Here is a 23,275-nt window from a genome sequence, read left to right on the forward strand (position 1 = left end):
GGGTGTTTCAAGGCTGAAACTCATCCCTAATATGGAATGGGTTTTCTCCCCAAATATCAGCAAAGAAAATAAACAGAATTTTAGAAGTTTCATTAATCTCGTTTCTGCAACAGCTTCTAGTACATTTTCTTTACCCAATTATAGACAATTTCCAACCAATACCCTAGACCACAGATGTATAAAGATATCTGAACAGAATATTTATTTGGTGACTTTACATGTATAAGTCATTTACAAAAAGAATCATATGCATTGTTTCAGTGCAACTTCAAATATCTGAATAACAGGCAAAAATTCTGATAATTCGGAATGCTAGTATTAGTTCACACATGCTTAATTCTTCATTGCTTTCAAGAGAGAAATGCCTGAATAGCCATGCAAATAAAACCCCCTTTTAAAATATGATAGCAGGGAAATGGAGATGGACATATAGGAAATAAAGTTTCATTGCACTGCTCTTTTTGAAGCGCTGAAATTCTAACTTGAACTTTGAGGAATATTATTCGACTTTGCTCAATCGTTCCAGGTCAGCCACCACTTTTTAATAAGTGAAAAAGACAACAATCTTTGGGGAAAGACATTGTAAATACAATTTTATTTCTTTGGCATTGGTAGCAAAAAGAAATTCCAATGAAGGAATACTCAAATGTGCTATACAATGCATTTCAGGTAAGTTGAAACAGCACTACAAGAATTATGGATTGAATTTCCAAATAACAGTGGAACAACTGATAACATATTTAATTTTCTAAGTAGTCTAATTCAGAGTAAGACTGTTTTAACATAACTAAAGTTTGTGTACTGTAGTATCAATACAAGAAAATATTGTTTCATGAAAGAATAATTAACTATAGTTTTTGAATCAGTCAGACCTTTTGAATCAAACTTCATTCCAAGGCTCTAAACCCTTACTTGTATGACACAGTAATTGCAGCATATTGTTTTGAACAGTTCCAGGATCTCTTAGGCAGTGACTATGCAATTTTGCTATTGTTTTGAAAAACTGCTTAATAATTTAAAAATTCCAAGAATGCTCAAATCAAAATAATTTGCTTTTGGAACACAGAACATCCTCATATGACAGTGAATGAGCTATAAACTATGTACGAGAGTATCCTTTAAAACAGTTTAGCCACTTGTCTCATATGAAATAGAAGCCAAAGGGAAGTAAGGAAATGTTTGCATATGAGATCTTCTTTTGGGGGAAAAAAGCTTCAGTACCTATTGCCACAAAATCTTCCCCATCAAACAATTCACAATTTTTGTTGTTTCCCCAAACCTAAAATAATGGAAAAGGATTCATATATATATACATATATGAATATATATATATAATACACAGCACTATTGTTAAAATCAACAGAACAGCATGTTGCATAACACTCTTGTGGTTAGAACCAGTCATTCACAACACTTACCCTAAAAAAACGAGTCAAAGATTTTTATTTGCATGGCCAAGATAATATTTGATCCCCTTGTAATTTTGCTTTAAGTTTCCTCTAACAATTATTTGATGGGGGAGGGCAAGGGGGGGGATTGCTTTCTTTCTTGAACAGCCATTCTCACAACACCTAAACATTTAACAGAATTACAACAGCACACGCACACACAAAAAGTAACTTCCACCATTCAACACACTGCAACAGTGTCTTTAGGACTAGGTTGAAGTGGGCAGCTTTACTTTTTAAAAGATCATTCCTCTCCTATTCTTGTTTATTTTACAGCGTTGGTGGCTTCAATCCATATTTTTTAGCAACTTCTGTCTGGGCATAAGCAGCATCACAGAGTGAGTAGAGGTGAGCCATTTCCATTTCTGATTTGGCTAGATTAATAGCTTTGTTGAACATATCAATGGCTTTATCCAGATTGCCCCTGCAATAGTGAAAAATGTATTATAAAGAAAGAAGAAAAGACTGATATGGCAACAAGTAGAAATCAGTCATATACATTTAAAGTTTAAAAATAGTCTGCAACTGATATGAGGTTTAATAGAACATTAAAATATATAAATTATACAATAGCAGAGTTGGAAGGGACCTTGGAGGTCTTCTAGTCCAACCCCCTGCCTAGGCAGGAAACCCTATACCGTTTCAGACAAATAGCTGATATTATAAAATTATAAAATTTTGGAAACAGCTGCAGGGCCATCTCCAAAAAAGCTCAAAGATTAGGCACATCTGATCAAAGAAAAGACTATGAAAGCATTTTATCTTTAAATGAAATTCATAATGGGAAAAGTTGATGATTGTACAATATAACCACAAAAAGTTATTTTTTAATTAATATCCAACTCTGCCTGAACTAAACGTACGTTAATCTAATGCATAAATTCTACAGCTACTGAGAACAATTTATAGTATGTTTTTCCAACTGTAATTCAGAATTTTAGATGCCAAACTTGAAAAAATATATTTACCTTTGCACTTCAATTGTTCCCATGGTTTCATATGCAAAATCGCATTTGTTATCAATTTCAATAGCTTTGCTTATAAGTTGCAAACCTTTATCTAAATCTTGCTTCCACTGGAGCTGAAGTAAACTGGAAAAAAATCATTACAGATCAATGGTGAATGTTTAGTCTACAACTCATGTGCATGAAAATGACAAATATATTCCTGCTGAGTCAGGCTTGGATTCATTTTCACAATAGCCGATCGGATACCTTTTCGATGAAGCTGAAGTCTAAATATGTCCCTATTTTTGCTATAATTTACAATCACAGGTATTCAGAAGAATAGTTACACAAAATAACAAATGAAAATAACAACCCTTGATAGATCTTCCCTTCATGAATTTATCCATTCTCCTTTTAAAACTATTCAATTACTGGTCATCATGAAACTCTTGCAGTGATAAACTTTACAGGATCATGTAAATATGTCTTTCTGTACAGCTTCACTGTATGACCCCAGCTGTATTTTTTCCCCAAAATGAGATTAAAAAAGCTTCTCTCCATTCACTTTTGTCCATACCAAGCATCCCTCATTTCCTTTTTTTCTGGCTAAAACACTTTAATTCTACAGGCAGTCTTCGACGTCTGGCCCCCAACTTGGATTGGAAATTGGTTGAGTCACCATTCACCATGTCCCATTCAATGACTTCCCCCATTGACTTTATCACAAACTGGCAGGGAAGGTTGGGGTGACATGATAGCCATGGCAACCATTGTAAATGCTAAGTGCCCGAACTGTGATCATGTGAATACTGCAATGGGTGTAAGTTCAAGAACTGGTTATAAGTCTCTTTTTTCAGTGCCAACTGAACAGTTGCTAAAGGAATGGCCATAAGTCAGAGACTACTTGTAGTCACTTTCTAGAAAGAAAGGTCTTTGAGTACTGGATCCTTTCTGTCACTGCAAACAGGTCTGGCATTCTAAATTCAAATTCATGGTGTCATATTTGAGAGAAAAAAGGTAATATGAAATTGGGCATCTCATTAACCCATTTAGTAGTTAAGCAACTGACCAACAGAAATAATGTAAACTTTTCAACTTTCACACTTGATGCTTAAATTAACAATTTCAGACTATGATCCACAGTAATAGTACTTAGGGCTAAAATCCAGATATTTTACTGATAAAGTTTTATTATGATTCACTGAGCAAAGTATTATTCTGTACTATAATTATATTAACTGTTTTAAGAAATGCTACTGTATAATTAAAAATTATGTTATTGTATGAATTTAATATTAAAACAAATAGTTACCCCTTATGAACGTAGGTAGTAGCATTATCTGGCTCAAGATCAATACATTTATCATACATATCATCAGCTTTGCCAAACTGTTGTTGGTCTGTTAATGCCTGCATGGAGACACAATAACAACATAGTTCATCCATTAATGTGTTTTATAACAGTTCTAATAATAAATAAAATATTGTTTATTATTAAATTCTTTATTATTAAATCTATATGCCATCCATAGCACTATCTAAAGCATCTCTGGCCATATTACAATACAATAAAAACACAAATATACAAACATTTAAAGCATTAACATTAATTAGATAAAACTAGGGATTAAGTATCCAAGAGGTACAGGGGTGGGATCTTATTCCTCCAGCATAAAGTGACCCCATTGGGATACCAGGCCAATTAGCAGAGTTTTGAGTTCCTTCTGGAAGGCCAGGAGGCTGGAGGTGGATCTCACTTCTAGTAGCAAGATGTTCTAAAAGGTGGCGAGTATCACAGAAAAGGCTCTTTTCCAAGATCCTGTGAGCTGAAATTTGTTGACCGATGAAGTCAGTAAAACACCCCTTCTGCCAGAAAGAGTGGGGCGGGCTAACCCTACTGACAGTTCCTCAGGTAACCTAGAACTATACCATGAAGGGCTTTAAAGGTCCAACACCTAGAATTGGACTCAGAAGCAAATCAGCCGCCAGTGCAGCTTGCTTAACAGCAGTGTTATATGTGTTACTCTAGGGCCCTATTGAACTGTCAGCACAGTGGTGTTCTGTGCAAGCTGTAGCTTCCAAATACTCTTCAAAGGTAGCCCCATGTGCAGTGCACTGCAGCGCAACCCCATCCAGAACTAAAGTTGCTAAACTTCCAAATCCCTAGGCTCCTCACACCCATAGCCACTGAGTGTTGGCAGAGTCCAGCTGAAGTCTGTTTTTCCCCATCCAGATCCTTATGGCCTCCAGGCACTGCAAAAAGGAAGTGACAGTAACACTTGAGTAATGCAGGACGAAGATATATTATTGAATATCATCAGCACTTGATGATACTTCATCCTGGGACGTCTGATGATCTCACCCAGTGACTTCATGAAGACATTAAAAAGATTGTAGAGAGTACTAAGTACTAACCCTGTGGTGCATCATAAAGGAGAAGCTGTGACCTGGACCTGCTACAATTATGACTGGCCTTGGTAAGAAGAGCCAAAATCCTGCTCTCATCTACAAATGCGATAAATGCTGTTTCTGTTCCATAACAAGGTTTGAAACCCAATTGAAAGGGTTCCAGATAATTCATTTTATCCAGGGCCCTCTGAAACTGCCATGCTATTCTCATTAGCACTTACATCTATGTCATTAGTACTTACATATATTTGCATGATGTCCTACGGTGTTTTGCATGTACATCTCTTACAAGAATATTTTCTATTGAGCTGGTTCATGATAGCACATGAGATTTTTAAATAAGGGACTAAAGAAATTATATACCTGGGCATACAATGCATAACCTTCAGCACACCTTGGAAATTTCTTAATAACATCCTCAAAACCTTTCATTGCTGCTTGTATTTGCGAAGTATTATTTCCAGTATAGGCTTGACGATACTGCAACGAAATACAATTATTGAGTTAAAAAAATAATAAACCTTAGTAGAAAGCCTACATACTCATTCCCAGGTAATTGTAAGTGTAACTTGTAAACTTGCTACAAATGATATTGTTTTTCCAAACAGCTTGTGAGGTTATGTTACAATAAAGTCTAATAAACTTTCAAATACTCACCAAAGCAAAACATTTCTGTGCCTGTGCCAAAGCAGAATCTGGGCGCAAACGGATACATTCATCAAAATCTTCTACAGCTTCTTCTACACGGTCAAGCAAAATTTTTAGCTGAAAAAGACAAAAACTATCAAATGAAAGTAAAATTCCATCTGTAATACAGTTATCAGTTAAAAACATACTGACTCAACCTGTATTATATGAGAGATGCTACGTAACATCTGCTAGGATTCTTTAGAATCCTAGCAGATGTTATGTAGCATCTCTTATAATGTCATTAATATTAAACTTGTACCTCTACCAAAGTACTGATGAATGTAGAATTGTCAGTTCAATATGCATAATTCAGTACACAGTTACAGTAGTTACCATTTATTATTGTCAGCCCATTGCGATTTTTATCCTGGACTTATACATACAGTGAAACATCTGATGAGATGAGAAAAATATTAAGGTGGTAGAATAATCCCTACCTGTCCTCTATGATGATAAACATCTGCATTCTGAGGATCAATATCAGCAGCCATATTAAAGTCTTGAGTAGAGAGCGAAGGCTGTTGCTGCTGCATATACATACTTCCTCGTTTGATGAGGGCATTAGCACGAAGCTATTGATAAGAATTAAAACTGTTATGCATTTCTTTTCTTAGATATTTTAGTTTTATTACAGAAGTATCTTTTTGATTGTTTCTTTTTAGATTTAAAAACACTCTGCACTAGTAGCTCAGGTAAAATCTTAAGCTTCTTCTTTTGGACTTTTTTCTCCCTGTCACAAAATGGCTTGTACATAGTGCTGGACACGTAATGCACATTATTTCCCAAAATAATACCATCCCCAATTCATACAGCATCTAAACCCTTGATTGCTAATATCCCTCCAATAAAAACTAATATACTCATAAGAATTAAAACACATCACATATAATCTAAACAAATAACTACAAAAAGCATATCAGCAGTGCACTCAGACTGATGTACTTTACTACAGCCAAGGGTCATCAGCAGTTGCAGGACCTCCATGAAGAGGGAGCAAAAAAGGGATGTGATACAGCAAACAGCATTATTTCCAGGCCAGGAAAAAAGTGGCTGCAAGTGTTTTATCAAAAGCAACATTTGAAAAGTGGAATATTTGAAGGAATTATTTACTACAATAAACACAGAATATTAAACATTACATTCTGAAGTCCAGAACAGAGAGTATGGGTAGCAAAGAGTTAATCCTGTTATACTCTCATGTGAAAATAGGCAGTTCTAGGGCAAAGTAGAAGCTAGAAAAACATAAAATATTTTTTAGCCCACCATAAAATATCCTCAATGTCTTCCCTAGAATTATCAGGGTTGCCCTTAGCACGCTTCTAGAGAGGAAAGATTTTTTCAAACTTCACATCGATTCTAAAAATTTAATTTCCCCTGAAAACCACATAAAATAGAGCTGGGGATAATAAGAGAACAACACAATCACTTTATTTCTTGAATGTCCCTATCACCACTAAGAAATGTTTTGTAAATCTATAAAACACTTACCTTTACATTTGCATCTTCCATAACAATAACCTGATTCAAATCAGGGCTGGCAGCATTTGCATTACCAATAAGTAAATAGAATGTAGCTCTTAATAGCAAAGCTTCTGCCATATATTTTCCTTTAGCTTCAATTTCTTTAGTACACTCGCTAATTATTTTGTCGTAGTTTTCTTCCTCCATATATTTCTTTGCCTTTAAATAGCCACAGCTGAAAGAAATGTGAAAAACAGTTATTAATATGCAAGAGAAATGTTTCTCTAGTCAAAACCATAATAAACTATTTCTGAAAAACCACCTAGATCAGTGATGGCAGACCTTTTTCTTACGACGTGCCAAAATTGTGTGTGCACTTGTTTGTGCCCACTTAATCCTCCCCACCCACCCCCATGCATACATGTGCGACACAACCCCCTCCCCCCTGCACATGCGCGCACGACCCTTCCCAAGGCTCCAGAGGCTTTCCTGAAGCCTGGAGAGGGCAAAAATGGCCTCCCCCCAATGTTCCCTCTAATTTTTTTTCAGTGTGAGCGGAAAAGTATAGTGTTTGAGCGGCACATTTTCATGCCTGAGCACCTGAATTTTTTTCACAGATGTCACCCAAAACAACAACAAAATCAGTGTTATTTGAAATTCAAAGTTATGTTTATTCAAGATACCCGCTTAATTAAAACTGTTATATAATATATGACTATGTAATATATATAGTAAGTTGAGGACTACTTGTATTCAATTTCAATGGATGACTCTCTATGGGAAAAGGATCTATCCACATTTTCCATACTATGAATTACTTTATATGCTTCATACTTTCCCCCTTACTATCCAATAGTCTGCAGTGATATTAGCAAGTGATGAATAAATTACCAATTGATGTAGATTAGCAATTGGGGTACATAAAGAAACAAACCTATTATTTATTGTGTTGCATGTATACAACATTTATATATTGGCTGGCTGTAAAATATATTTAACCATTTGTTTTTATATGATGATCCAAGAACTGGAACCATTTGCTGTATCAATACTATGGATGGTATCACCTAGCTGACCATGGCTGCTCCCCCCAAAACTAGTAGAACAAACTGCCAAAACAAACTACATGGAGGTTAGCCAATTTGAACTTGCTAAAGAAATCTGATCAGTCACCTTTGAGAGGATGAACCAACAGAAAATAAAGTTGGTTTTCAATATATTAAATGGCTCATTTAATATACAGCCTTTTCATACGCAAATGATATAATAATGCATGGAATGTGTGATGAAATGTTGATTTGTAAGTACTAATTTTCAGACTTTCAGACAAAGATGCATAAAAGAGGCAAACCAATACATTAGGTCAGTTTTCTGTTTCCTGAAAATTATCCCTTTCTTCTCTGGTGCCATTGGTAAAAAAAACAGAAGACTAATTCAAAGCATTTAAAAAGAAAATAGATAATGACAGCATGCAAGTGTCAGCAAAGCCTTCCCCTGATAGATAAGGGAAAGAGGTATATGACCCTACACTTTCAGAATCAAACAGAAAGAAATCCCCTCCCAGACTAAATGTGTGTGTGTGTGTGTGTGTTACGCGCCTATACTTTCCAATAGATATGTGCAACAGACCGATCGGTAACCTGAAATCCAACCGCTTCCCCAAAGGCAGAGTGCTCTAATGTGCTTCCAGCAGCCCTTCGGGGCCGGTGGTCCTGTTCACAGTTATCACAAGGAAGCCCCTCTCCGTTAAGTGGAGATTATTTTTAGGAAAACAATTTGCGGACTCGCTGCCTGCCTTACATGCTCAGAGCTTTAAAAGCAGTTCTGGATAGATGCCAATAAGTGACGGGGGCTGCAGGTGCCGGGTGATTGAAGCGCTCTGCTCTACCCAGAGGGAAAGAGGAGGCAACCACCAGGAGCAGCCCCAGCGCTCGCCAGGCCACACGGCAAAATGGATGTGACGCGCCCATCCAAACTGAGACACAAGCTGCCGCCGCAATTCCCTCTCCACCGCCCCTCCCTCCCTCCCATCCATCGCGCATTTCCTTCTACGGAGGCCGAGTCTATCCCCGAGGGCCCGGGAGACACTTATTATTCATGACTGCCTTTAAGTTGCTCATGCGGTGATTGGCTGGGCCTGCTGAAAGACAGAATTGGCAGCCACTCCGCGACAAGCTTGAACGGAGACAGGGGTTGCTGCCGGTGGTGGCGGCGGCAGGTGGGGGGGGTGGAGTTACCTGCCCAGCTTGTTGATTCCTCTTGGTCCTGAATTGAATGGTGTCATTTCGGCTTCATTGCTCTCCCTGGCTCGGTAGTTACGTTTTGGGGGAGGAAGGCAGCTGGCAGAGCCGAGGATTTGGCTCTGGATTCATCATGCTAAAAAACACTGCGCGGAAGTTGGAAGCTACTGCGCGGCGTTTTCTTTTCAAGTGCGCGCTAGCGCAGCCGCGCAGCTTAGAGGGAACGTAGCCTCCCCCTGGTCCCCCAGAAGCCGGAAATGAATCTTTTCCAAACTTATGGTTGGGCTGTTGGGGCAGTTTTTTGCCCTCCCCAGCCTCCGGAGGCTTTCCTGAAGCCTGGGGAGGGCAAAAACAGCCTCTGCTGGCCCTCTGGAAGGGCAAAAAATGAGCTGGCTGACGCGCGCATGCGCGCTGGAGCTCACAGCTAGCATTTCACCAAATATGGTTCCATGTGCCACCTGTGGCACACGTGCCATAAGTTTGCCATCATGAGCCTAGATGAAAGAAAATTCTCTTTATATATTTTGTAATAATATTGGACTAGCAAGATTTTTGTAATTCTCAATGCATATATAAGATTATGTTGAACCAAGCAATTCTAAATATGTGCAAATCCATCGATTTCTACAGATTTGCTATTTATTATTTTATTTTATTTCTTTAAAATACTTAATAGCTATCCATCTTCTAATCAACTCCGGGAAGCTCCCAATCAAAAGGATTGGAATTTGGCTAATTGAATGATTCCCAATTAAAAGGATTGTATTATACAGAGCCATATTCTTGCCTTAAGCAAAACTAAGCAAGCTGAATTGCTTTTGCATTTGATATTTTCTATATAATCATATTTCAGATATTCTATCGTTAATTTTTAAAACAAATTTTCATTCAAGTATCTGAACAATCATTCAAAACTATAAGAAAGTAAAGTACTGTGTTTATTCCATTTTTTTAAAACTATAGAAATCTTCTATAGTAGGAACAATCTGACATTTTGGATTTAAAATTCCCATAAGCCCTAGAAATTAACAAAGGAACAAAAAATTATGCCTTCCAGTTGGTCTGAAAAAACAAACGACATCTTCAAACCTCAGCTTTAATCACTGTTAAGGCAACAGAGACTATGGTGAGAGCAATGTATCTATATCACAATGCAGATAAAACAACCAGGAGCGGTCTGTCCACACCAGCATATTTAATCAGCAATACAAAAAGCTACTTTATAGTCCTAAATGTGCTTTTTAAAAAGCTAACTTGACTTTTTTTCCCCTTGAAGACATTTCAAGTTAATTTTTGAAAAAGCACCTTTGAGACAACCATGACCTGGATGACTGAGAATATCCATAGACATCCACCTTAAGTGTCACTTCGAAATGAGATGGGTGGCAAACAGATTTAGTAATGAAATAAATATCAAATCAGACGAATTGATCTTAGTACTATATATTCTGATATGAAAAATCTAGAATTTCAGTTAGAAGTTTCTTGCCACAGAATACGTCAGCTACCAGTAAAGAGCCATGTGCTATAACACTGAGTTCCAAATTATCAAGGAATTTTAACAGAAGTGTATGACCAAAAAGTGTACAATCCTGCAAAATTTGTGAGGGTAAAATTAGGAATTCATTTCTTCATACCTGTTTCCTCTTACCGTATATACTTGAGTATAAGCCGACTCGAGTATAAGCCGAGACCCCTAATTTTACCCCAAAAAACTGGAAAAAGTTATTGACTCGACTATAAGCCGAGGCTGGGAAATGCAGCAGCTCACGGTAAATTTCAAAAATAAAAATACAGGTAGATAACAATAAAATTGCTTTAATTGAGGCATGTGGAAAAGAGGGTCAACAAAAACAATATATTATCAGTATATTCAACAAAAACAATATATAACATTAAAGTATTAACAATAACTTTAAATGTACAAAAACCTTAACTCAATAAGCAACCAAGCTGAATTTTGATCATGGAGATTCTGCAATAGTCATAAGTGTGAAAAATGGTCATGTCGCTTTTTTCAGTGCCATCTAATTTCAGTCACTAAATGAACTGTTGTAAGTCTAGGTCCTTCAAAGAGGATTTCTAGTTCTAGGCAGCAAAGTCAGTTTCTGAGAGCTATAGTTCCAATGTTAATCAAGTTCATAACATCTGCAGTAAGCAAGCTGCCACTGGAAGAAGGTAGGAGAGGAGCAAGGGAAATCAAGTAAACCCACAGCCTGCACCTAAACCCCTTTCAGGTTTTCAATAAAAATTCCAAAGCTTCCAAAACAGAAATTTGAAGAACACCTTCCAAAAAGGGAGAATCAAACAACTTATAACAAGAATAACCGGCTATGACAGCATTGAATTATTGGAGAAAAGGTGGTTCATATCAGCATGGGGCAAAAAAAATAAGCCCTTCCCAGCCTCAGCAATCCTAAAAGCACTAAATCTGAACAGGAAAGGACAAACGATTTCCAATACAGCCCATTTCTTCTGTGGGAAGATAGGAAAACGTTGTTTCAGAATCCCTTTGGCACCTTATTACACACCCTGCAACATTCATCCACACCCAGGTTCCAAGGCCACTTTATGCAGTCAACTTCCGCCTTTCCCTGCTTTATAGTCACGGCTCCGGCCTTTTCCTTACACCTTCCTCCTCCTCCTCCTCCAATCTCCCCCGCCCGTTTCCCCTGCAGACCCACTCCTTCGGGGGCGGATGAGAGGGGGAGGCGCCGGGCACCCCGACCTTCTTTCCAAGGCTTTTCACGTTTTTCAACGGTCTGGAAGAACCTAGGCTAATTTCCAATTCCAGAGTGAAATCGCTTTTTAGCGGTTGATGCAAGGAGGGAGGGAGAAGGAACTACATAAAACACCCGCTGCCCTTCGAGCTCCTCCTCGGGAGGAAGGCAGGAGGCCAGCATGGAGAGGGAAAAGGCTCGACTGAAGGGAAGCAGGTGTTGCGGGGGTGGGAGGCGCACCGGGGGCTTCGGGAAGGCGCTGGCTTCCCGGGGCGCTCCAGGCGGAGCGGGAGGACGCGGTGGCGTTGCAGCGGCGGGCAGACGGAGCGCAGCACCGCCGGCTTCCCGGGGCGCTCCAGGCGGAGTGGGAGGACGCGGTGGCGTTGCAGCGGCGGGTAGACGGAGCGCCGTGCTGCTCCTTCGGCTCCCGCAGGGGCGGCGCGGCGGGTCCGCTGGGAGGTAGGCAGTGCGCAGGAGGGGCCTGGGCGGGCCGGGGCCGGGGAGCTTAGTTCACGGGCCGAGCCGGGCGTGGAAAGAGACGGCCACAGTCCGGCAAAGGGCGGCACAGGGCGAGTCAGGGCGCCCCCCCAGATGTTGCGCCCGGTGCAGGCGGCCCCCCCTGCACCCCCCACGCTACGCCACTGGGTGAAGCCGCCAAAGCTCCCGCTGGCGTCCCTACCCATGGCAGCGGTGCCTCCCCCTCCGCTCGGAGCACCTGAGCTGGGCCCCGTGTTACTCCTGCCCCCTCCTTCTTCGCCGTGCTTTTGAGGAGCCATGAGGCCGTGGGAGCCAGTAGGAAGGTGGCGGAGGGGGTGGGAGCGATCCCGGAAGCACCGAAGCCTCGGTGTTCTTTTTTTTTTTGTTGTTCACTGGAGTATAAGCCGAAGTGGATTTTTCAGCCCAAAAAGTGGGCTGAAAAATTCGGCTTATACTCAAGTATATACGGTACTTTTTATTCCATCCCAGATTCTTTCCCATTCCTGAATTTTGTCTTCTCAACTCCTAACTATCTTGGTACCACTTTGATGTAACAGCAAACAGTATAGAACAGGCGTTCCCAACCTCCGGTCTGTGGCCCACTACCAGGTCCCAGCCCGTTCAGAATCAGGGTGGGTAAACGGTGCTCGCGCGCCTGCACTCACACAGAACTATTCTTTCTTCTCCTCCCCGCCAGGCCACAAAGCTGGAAAGGTTGGGGACATCTGGCATAGATTAGAAGACTGTGTAGCATTTCACTTCTCCTGTGTTTAGGGGAATTGCTTCTTGGTCTTGAACACAGAGTGAGATTTCAACAGTCATCTCCTTTGGCATTGCCATGTCCCTCCACTCCACTGAAAATCAATCTTCTTCCACAGAATGACTTTTTGGCATTTTGTTATTAAATGTGACCACAATAAGCTAAAAATAAGCTGCGTCTCAGTGAGTGAAAGCCCTTATTGTCTATCTACATAAGCTCATTTCTCTTTCAAAAAATACAACAAATGGTAACAAAAATAAATATAATAATGTTACATTTATATATCATATGATACAATCTCTACTGGAAGATTAGTTGCTTAACTGCTCAGTCACTTACTTTTCTTTTATTACGGAGGCCTCTCCTTCTTTATCTTTATCTTCATCAGATTTCTCTTCCCTTTGAAGAGGCTGAGATATAATGTCATCCGTGAAAGAGCTGAAGTAAGATTTGATAAACTGTGGTGAAGGCATCAAGGGTTCCCGGTTCTATAAAAAGGTAAACATTGATAATTTGAATAAGGCAAACCATCCAACGCTATTAAAGAAATGAAACAAACTAGCAAATTATGTTCAGAATTTAGCTGTAAATATAGCCAACTGAACGTTTCTTCCAATTATTAGCTTTTTCATCCAGTTTGATTTTCAGAGCTCATGATTACATTTCTTGCATTAAGTTAAAGAGACCCATTCTCAAGAATATTCATTTAATTGTGATCTTTCTGTCATTATTTAGATCCCAGGTAAAAAAATATTTTTCGCAATATTGGTGTACTGACTGACTTGTTCATTAACAGATACTTCTATGATTCATAAACTTTTTAAAACATGCATTGAGAGATATTTCATTTGGCAGTAATCACTTATATCCAAGATCCTACTAAAATTATCTTAAGTTTATTTGAACAGAATAACAACATTCTTTTCAAGTAGCCTTTTTCTATTTCTCTTCCATTTGTTCCTGCTATTGTGGGAAGCTCCAAATCAACAGAAGTTTTTGGATGTGTTTTTCCTCCCCACAAAGCTACATACAGGTAATCCTTGACTTAAAACCATAATTGGAACCAGAATCTTGGTCACTGAATAAGGTGATCTTTAAATGAGATGTCACATGACTGTTTAGCTCAACCACCGCAATCTCTAACCTACCTGTTTAGGTCATTAAGCAATCTCAAGGGCTGACAAGGGGACAGAGTCCTAGATAAGGAGCATGGCATGCCTTAGGGGTGAGAGCTGGACAGACCCTAGGACAGTGATGACGAACCTATGGCACACGTGCCACAGGTGGCACGTGGAGCCATTTGTCAGGGCACGTGAGGCGCTGTCCTGTCAGCTGGCCAGCGTGCATGCATGCGCTGGCCAGCTGACTTCACCATTTTTAAAAGCCATTTTTCGCCCTCCCCAGGCTCCAGAGGCTTTATAGGAGTCTGGGGAGGGCGAAAAGAGCCTCCCCCGCCCCCCCGGAGGCTTCAGGGACCATCCGGAGGCTTCCCTGAAGCCTTCTGAACGCTTAAAACGACCCTCCGAGCAAACCGGAAATGACTTCCGGTTTGCTCAGAGGGTCGTTTTAAGCGCTCCAAAGGCTTCAGGAAAGCCTCCGGACGGTCCCTGAAGCCTTCGGAGCACTCAAAACGACCCTCCGAGCAAACCGGAAGTCACTTCTTACTTTACTGTGCTGCCTCTTTGCTTCCCCTTGTTTCTGGGGGCTGGTTGAAAGAGCTACCCATCAAACCAATTCTCCTTCACACTCTGATGAAGTGCAGGAACAAAACTCAAATCTTCATGATTGGAGTTCCATTTCTGGATGCTGCCAAAGAAGTTCAGCAGGTAGCTCTTTAGTCAGCCCCGAGATGAGAGGAATCCTTTTGGCAGGTAGGACCTTCCCTAATGGCTTCCCTGTTGACTTTTTTGGAAAGCTAGCAGAGAAATGGCAAATAACGACATGATAAAAATAAATATATAAATGGTAGTTTCATGATTTGGGAAGGTCAGCAACTAATTGTGAGTGCAAACAGGTTACCGGCACCCATATTACAATCAAGGACCAAAGGAACAGTGATGGAAGTGCTTTATGGGATGTCATAATTGTGGACCATTATTAAATGAATGGTTGTATGTCGAAGACTACTTGTATAGACTAGAGAATTTTAAATTGACTTCTAGTATAGTGATTTTAAGTACTCTAAACTTTTGATTTATTTTAAATATGAGATACTTATCTGTTAAAATGATATATATGTGTATCTCATATTTACATATGTGGAATGCTCCTCATATACATAATACTTCTTATATTTATATAAACTTATATTCATCCTGGTGCAGTGGCAATCAATTGCCTTCAAGCATAGTTAAAAGATCAAATGTAACTATTTGATTGCTGCCAACTAGATCTGAGTGTCATTTTAGTGACTTCTATTACATGATCAAAACAAGATATCTCACAGTTCTTTATATGAGTCAGTTAATGATAACACTCAAATTAATTCATATAAATTCTATGACATTTCATTGAAGTTAACATTACTAAAAAAAGAATTGCATTTTGAATATTCTTGCAACTTTACCAGCACAACTATATTGGGGTAACCATTTAAGAAAGCTAACATTTTACCATTTATTATAGAAAATAAATCATACCTTATATTTCTCTTTGGCTTTTTCTTTCCCAAGAAGTTTAAGAACTTTATCAGCTAGCAACATACTTTGTTGATTTTGAAAGCCCTCTAAAATGCAAACTGCAGTAACATCTGGAAACATAAAAGATAAATTTCTAATCCATCAGTTCTTGAAATGCTACCTAGGGAACTGCTACCAAGTACATTTATAACCCCTGCAACAATTAATCCTGATGTTGGAAATGACCAGCTGAGCCCAAGAGTAGGGTCAAGGGTGTTATCAGTCTTGAATACCTTTGCATCTACAAGAGATCTATCCCAGCCCACCTTGAATTACCTTAACTCTTACCTACCACCAATTTACTTTGGCCATTAGTAATTCAGATTCTTGTAGAGAGCTTTAGCATACAATAAATCTATATATTCATTTGAACTGCCCTGACTCCTGATTTCCTGAGGTTGACACCTATACAAATTTTATTCCCAAATCATCCTCTCCAAATTTTCACGTCACCAGGTGCTTGAAGAACAGGTTTTATTTAATGCTTAAATAATCTTTGTTTAATAATGATATATTTTAACATACAAAATACTCACCTTCTAAACATTCTTTTTTGTTGTCTAGTTTCTCATGTGCTTTTGCACGCCTAAAAAGTGCTTTCACATATCTGGGATTAAGTTCAACTGCCTTTGTGCAGTCCTGGGCCACTTCTTTCCATTTTTGCTGTAGATACAAAAATAACTAATTAACATATTTGTTCAAATAAAAAAAGTAATATTGCTATGTATTTCTAATTCTTGTAGCATAAATATTAACTGTAATCCTGACTAGTGATTAAACCCACACTAAAAAAAAGGTCACTTTTAAGGCATGCAATCAATTTCTCTTCTTTCCTTTATTTTCACGTCTTCTTTCTTAAAACTACAAAAAAATAAAGCAGCGTTGGCCCAAAATACTTTCATGTTTTTAAAAGACCCTTTCTAGAATGCTTCGTTATGTCTGCAATTGCTCAAAGTTCTGTTATCATTTTTAAAACCAAGAGAATTTCATTTTTAAAAATGTAAACATTTTCAAAACCAAAAGCTTCCATTTTTAACATCTAGGCAATTTGGTACATTATTTATTTATTTATTTGCAATGGGAAGCACTGTGTCCAATGTGCCTTCTGATTGTACAAACAGGTGGAAACTATATTTAAATTGCAAATGAACGTAATATAGATCAGATGTTTTCATACCAGTTGTTCATAAGCTGCAGCTCGGTTCTGATAAAATGTAGAAAGGTCACTATTTTTTTCAGAAGGACATAAACTGATGGCTTCAGTATAGCATTGAATAGCTTGTTCGTATTTTCCAGCTTTAAAGTATTTGTTGCCTTTGTTCTTTGCAGCCTGTGCTTTATCTAGAGGACTCTGAAAATAAAAATCACGTATGAATTCTTACAAATGAAAAGAGAAAAAAAGCCAGCTTTGGTTAAAACTTTATAAACTTTCAAAAGTCATTTGTATAGTTCAGTATCTAAACAGCAGGGTTACTACATACATTTCTTTACATACTAGCAGAATTTAACAACGCAAACATTACCCATACAACTTTCCAAAGGTCATTTCTTGTAACATCAACAAATAAATGTGTGACCTACACTTTATTAAAAATAAAAATGTCACCTTCTTCTACCAGAGGTAAGTTATCTCTTGCCCTCTGTGAAAAGTATTGTCAGCAACCTCTTAGTTTGCAAAGCTAGACAATAAGCAATAAGTAGTTTTATTCAGCTTTTTCTGCTTGCTAGTTGTTGCAAAATTGACAAAAAATAGAGAAAAATATTGGTTCCCCCAAAGATAGAATATTCAATTTTTCCTGTTTTTCTCTTTTCTAAAGTTTCCAGCAAATTAGACAAAATTCTGGGTTCTATACTCTAGCAATCCTTTGGCAGAGATTTTTAAGTAGGAAATCAATAGCAGTTCTACTACTGTCTAACCATTTATTTTCTCTGTGCCTCATCATCTCTCTTTTAAGGATGGGAATGTTGGGAATGAAAGTTATATCGGAACTTCATTTAGTTTGGAGAGCACAGACGGTTATTAGCTTGTAATATCCTTTACACATGTACTACCATTATTACTTACAAAATATATTTATTAGGTGTAACTTAATTTTCTTATAAAAGTATACCTGGTATATAAAGCTACAAAGCTCTATCCCACACTTCATTCCATCGCTTCCCTTTTTTTCCCTGTTGCCTCTTCCTTAATTGTTCTGTGGTCACTAAGTAAACTTAATTGCCAGACATTCAGTAAGGATTCTTCTCTTTCAAGCTATTTCTATAAATCTTACAGATCTCCTAAGTCTATTGGTACAGTACTTTCCTGTTTGTGGATAGTAATATTTTGATGACATGTTCACAGCTTGGAGAAATTACTATTGCAAGAGAAAAGCTTTTCAAATATTGTTAAGTTAAGGCTCTTTCTCAATACTAGATGGCACAAATCCTATAGCTGTTAGCTTGAAGGAACTAATATTTACTACATTATGAAAGAGTTGTCCTGGGAATCCTGAACAGTGTGTTTGCTATAGCATTGTCACAATCAGAATGTTTTTAAAAAGTGGTGTGATGGCCTGAATTTTGATGGTCAGATCATTGTAGTTCCCAATTTTAAGTTTCTAGTGGTAAACAACACATTCATAAATCATAAAAACCAATCAATTCATTATTTAGTATAAAGATACAGACCTGACACATATTATAAAAACCTAATTGTGCAAGGGTAGAAATCTTATCCATTCAGGATTTGCCCAATTGGCTTTTGGGTCCATCAATAGTCTTGACATCAGAGTTAGGAAGTACAGCAAACATTGATCCTCAAAAAAAAAAAAAAAAACAGATCTGTCTGGGAAACCAGGCTTTGCAGGTTCTGCCCCAACATCCTCAACATCCAGCCCCAGTGGGCAACAGACATTAACATCTCTGTTACAGCCCAAGCCCCCGGAGGAGGATCTAACCCAACAGATGCTTCAAAAGATCTTAAAGGGGCAGGAAGAATTGAAGAACCAACTGAAAGAAATGAACGAACAGCTCAGAGAAAATCAAAACCGAACGGCTCAAAATACACAAAGACTGGAAGTTTTGGAGGAGGGGACGGCTGAGGTGAGGGGGGAGGTGAGGGGGGTCCAGAGAGGAAACCAAGAACTTGAGAACCATCAGATAAAAATGGAGTTTGAAAGGATGTCTTTTTTTCTTAGATTTCAAAATGTAATTGAGGTTGATGATGAAGATTTGAGGGAGATTATGACAACGCTATTGGCTGAATATATTAAAAAAGACAGACAGCAGTTGGGATGGGATATTGACCTGGTCTATAGAGTCAATTCATCTTATGCTAGAACACACAATGTTCCAAGGGAGGTTCACATTAAATTTCTTAGAAAGAGTACAAGAGATGAGATTCTGAGTGCACAAAGGGGGCAAGTGTTAAAATACAAGGATAGAGGGATAGTCATCCTGAAACAAATCCCAAAGAAAGTTAGAGATAAAAGAAAAAAATATTCGCTTTTAGCGAAGAAACTATACCAGAAAGGGGTTTGGTTCCGGTAGCTTCTGCCAGAAGGTATGCTGATATTCTGGGAGGACACTAGAGTTAGAATTAATATAACTATGGAGGCCGAGGCCTTCATGGAAAAAAACAAAGTGCTCCTAGATAAAGCTGATGATACCACACGGGATATACAAGACACGGGAGGTGCTGGAGCCTTGCTGGTGGGGGGAGAAGAGGCAACACTGAGAAAGATCACAAAAGTGAATTAGAAAAATAATGTAATTGCTAATACAGGGAATTTTTTCTGTTTGATATAAAATAGATTGAAATTACTTGAAGATACAAGGTAAAAATATGCTGTCAAAATATTGCTAAGTAGCAATTATTTAATGTATTAATAAGTGAAAGTTATGAGAATTGGGGGGAGTGCTATTTCCTGCAAAATTTGTAACTTTATCCATTATCCCCTTTCCTGAAAAATTTTCTAAAACCAATAAAAATTTCTGTTAAAAAAAAAAAAACAGATCTGTGACTGGAATCTCTGCCTCCAAGTGATGGAAGTGATGGATGGAAACTCATCAGAGTGAGATTAAACCTGGAAATAAGGAGGAATTTCCTGACAGTAAGAACAGTTACTCAATGTAACAGCTTGCATCACTGGAGCTTTTCAAGAAAAGATTGGCAACCACTTGTCCATAATGATATTATAAGAACTTGGGCAGGGGCTTGGACTAGAAGATCTCCAAAGTCCCTCCCAGCCCTATGATTCTATGGAGGATATGAATGCTTCTTTGTTCATTTGGATGAGGAACAAGCAGCCACTCTGTTGCCAGCAGGAATCCTGCTTAAGTTTCTCAACCTGTTTCTAGGCTGGTGTGGCATTTCCTCACCGCTTGGTATTTGGTGACTTCAACTTCCATGCTTTGGTGAGTGGGTTTCATGGTTGTTATTGTGTTGATGGACTTGTCCCAGGTAATCTCTGGATATGTCCAATACATACTGGCAAACATCCTTGGACCTTGCCTTTGCCTTCAAACAGCTTGCAATAAACCTGTTATGGTCAGCATTATGTGCGAAACTACTGGGAAAGAGCATTTACTAATATGAGGCGTACTATCATCAGCATACTGATGATCTTCAGCTATTTATCATCACCTCAGGTTAGACAGGAGATGCTATTAATGTTTTCTCCTAGCGTCTAGAGCTGTCAAGATCTGGATGTTGTGAAATGAATTGAAATTGAATTGCAGCAAGACAAGGTTGCAGGTTGTTGATCAAATTGATCTGACTCTTCTGGTATTGTAACTTGAAGAGACAGCAGTAATCCTGAAGTAGTCCATGATGTGGTGGCCTGCTAGACTTGTGACTGTGTAATCAAGATATCCAGGTTATACAGATACAGTTGGGGTAAAACTCATTAACATCCAGTTGCATTATTCCAATATGCTGTACTTGGGCCTCAAGTTTCAATTAGCATGGGGTGCAGCAGCCCACCTATAGCTAGAAATTATCACTGTGAGCATATTGCATCTGGAACTCCAAGCTCTGCACTGGCTTTCTATTAGTTGCTTGGTGTAACTCAAATATGCACTGTTGCTTATAAAATCCTATATGATTTGGCACTGAGATACTTGCAGGATCAACTCCTGTATCCTTAAAGCTTTTATGATTCCTCATTTCTGCCATGAAGGAGGTACAGAGGCATTGCTTCTCAGTGATAACATCAATCTTAAGTAACAGTCTTCTCATAGAAATTAGATTGGCCCTCCATTGATGTGACCTTCCAAAAACCTTTGAAAACTGAATTCTGGAAGGCCTACAATGAGATTACTTGCCTTGATTGTTTTGTTGATTTTATAGTTTTGTTTTAGCATGTTAAACTATTTAATTCCTAACTTGACATTTATTTAAATGATTATGTTGTGGTAATTATTGTATACTCTCAAGAGTCTTGAGACTTAAGAGGATGTAAATAAATACAATTCAGTCTTAAGTGCATGAAAATTTATACATTGCCTTTGAGTGTCCAAAAATATTCTAAGTGAATTCAGCTGCATGCTTGATAAGATTGCTCTGAACATATATATTGAAACAATATGATAAAGCAGTGTGCAATTGGAAAAATAATGCAAGATTAAAGGTTGATACGCAGATCTATGAAAGCAACTAATACAATATCATAATGTTTCATACTTGAGTATGATGCACCTATATCTGGAATATGAAATACTGCTTTAACTACAAATCAATATTTTTAAGAAATAAAAACCAAAAGAGCCCGAAATATAACTCCTTACGCCAGCAGATCTTTAATCTTAGAAAGAAAGAAAAATTCAAAAAGAAACATAAAAAAAGATATCTTAAGAAGTGGATAATAAATAGTCCACTTGTTCATATAATTTTAGAACTCAGTTCCATCAATTACCATATTTAGTGTCACCAATACATTACCATGACCACAATGGCTATTCTATATACTAATTTATATTATACAATATAAACAGTATAATACAATATATTAGTTTATGTATTATTTTAAAAAATCATTTTTCAGCACTTAAAAATGCCAAATTTAACGCTTTTTCCCAGTAAACAACACACACAATACTACTAAACTTGAGTGTAACGCCTGTATTCATTTCTATTTAAAAAAAACTATTTGTGTATTTCTGTTCTCATAAAACTCAAAATAGTAGCAGAGAAGAGAAGCCTTGAGGGAAGCCGAAAAAGCAAGCGATAAAGTCTCAAGAGACAAATCTGGCCCAGCAAACAAAACCAATCTCTCCCCCTCCCCCCGCCCTTCTTGCTGGCTGAAGGACGGCAGCGCTGTCAAAAAGTCATGTGGACCAACCCTCTTTCCCCTCGCAGGGCAGCCTCCTCGTCCCCCAAAAGAACCGTTGGAACAGGGACTTGCACCGAGCCCTGCACTCCAACCCCAAGCACGTGGCTCGCTCGCGCGCCGCAGGCTAATCGCTGCTCGCTGCTCTTCCTCCGACGAAAGCCCCCGCCGCGCCCCTTCCCCGCCATCGCCCCCCCCCTCTCTCACCATCTCGTCGCCGCCGCCGGCGGGGCCATCGAGATGACTACCCCCTGAAGGGTCGGTGAAGGCCGGGCTGGCTCTCCCCTCGGGAGTCTTCCTCTCGCTGGTTCCTTTGCCTCCGGCCCGCGTCCCACGCCTCCGTCGGTTCCACCAGTAAAAGGCTCCGACCCCAATCAGCGGCACCCCGATTGCCAGTGCCAGCTGCCAGCGCGGGATCCCCGAGCCCGTCCCGTTTCCACCTGCGGCGGCCTCCACGGGCTTCGAGGCGGCCATGACTCCCGCTCGCCTCGCGCTTTCAGTGGCGGCGGCGAAGCAGCCCAGGAAAGAAAAGAGTCAACGGAAACCAGGGGCATAACGGGAAAGGCGGTCCGGAAAAGCTTCCGCCCGCGGCCTGCTACCTATTACCTCGATTCAAATCCTTAACTGTAGGGCCGCCTGCTGCCGGGAAAATAGCAAGGCGCGCACGGATTGCATAGGAAGGAAAGTCGGGGCTTGTTCGTTAGGCAAGGTGTGGGCTGGTTAGCACGGCTCACTCGTACGCTCAATTACGCAAAGGTCGCTTAAGTTTTAATAGTATAGCCTTTAGTGTCATTGCACATCATGTATACAACGAAATTGGTTATTTTTAATATATTTTAATATATTGTTAATATTTTAAGAAGTAAATACAAAGGTTCGCCAGATTTGAAAAGAAATTCGATAAGAGCGTGCCTCTGCCTACTAAGTTATATGGAAGCGTTGCAGAAAATGACAGGCTTTAGACTTCTCAGGATACAGGAAAAGTTTATTTGGCAGCCAGGTTCAGAAAGCTAGCCCATGGCTAACATTGCAAATTCTGAACAACCTTCATTATTGAAGCACGCATTCTTATACATTCTCAAAGGCAGCGTAACAGGAAACACTTAACTCATTTCTTATTGGTTACCTTGAGGA

General features: G+C 39.1%; 1 protein-coding gene across 1 annotated transcript; it reads right to left on the bottom strand.

The window, feature by feature from the left end:
* Positions 1 to 179: 179 nt before the first annotated feature.
* Positions 180 to 22,731, bottom strand: TOMM70 (translocase of outer mitochondrial membrane 70). The gene is made up of 12 exons (XM_081950203.1): positions 22,349 to 22,731; positions 17,008 to 17,181; positions 16,367 to 16,493; positions 15,792 to 15,901; positions 13,492 to 13,640; positions 6,983 to 7,190; positions 5,932 to 6,066; positions 5,462 to 5,569; positions 5,168 to 5,284; positions 3,708 to 3,805; positions 2,417 to 2,539; positions 180 to 1,872 (listed from the first exon to the last, which is right to left on the bottom strand). The coding sequence occupies exons 1-12, from the start codon at positions 22,613 to 22,615 to the stop codon at positions 1,719 to 1,721; spliced, it is 1,770 nt and encodes a 589-aa protein (XP_081806329.1). The 5' UTR covers positions 22,616 to 22,731; the 3' UTR covers positions 180 to 1,718.
* Between the last annotated feature and the right edge of the window lie 544 nt (positions 22,732 to 23,275).

Source organism: Natrix helvetica (genome assembly GCF_964273705.1).
Source record: "Natrix helvetica genome assembly, chromosome: 4".
NCBI classification, from domain to species: Eukaryota; Metazoa; Chordata; class Lepidosauria; order Squamata; family Natricidae; genus Natrix; species Natrix helvetica.

Coding starts and splice junctions, on each gene's coding strand:
- TOMM70 (XM_081950203.1), bottom strand. CDS start 22,615: ATGGCCGCCTCGAAGCCCGTGGAGGCCGCCGCAGGTGGAAACGGGACG. Junction 16,494..17,007: donor CTGCAGCTTATGAACAACTG/GTATGAAAACAT, acceptor TTGTATCTACAG/CAAAAATGGAAAGAAGTGGC. Junction 3,806..5,167: donor GTTATGCATTGTATGCCCAG/GTATATAATTTC, acceptor GTCTCCATGCAG/GCATTAACAGACCAACAACA.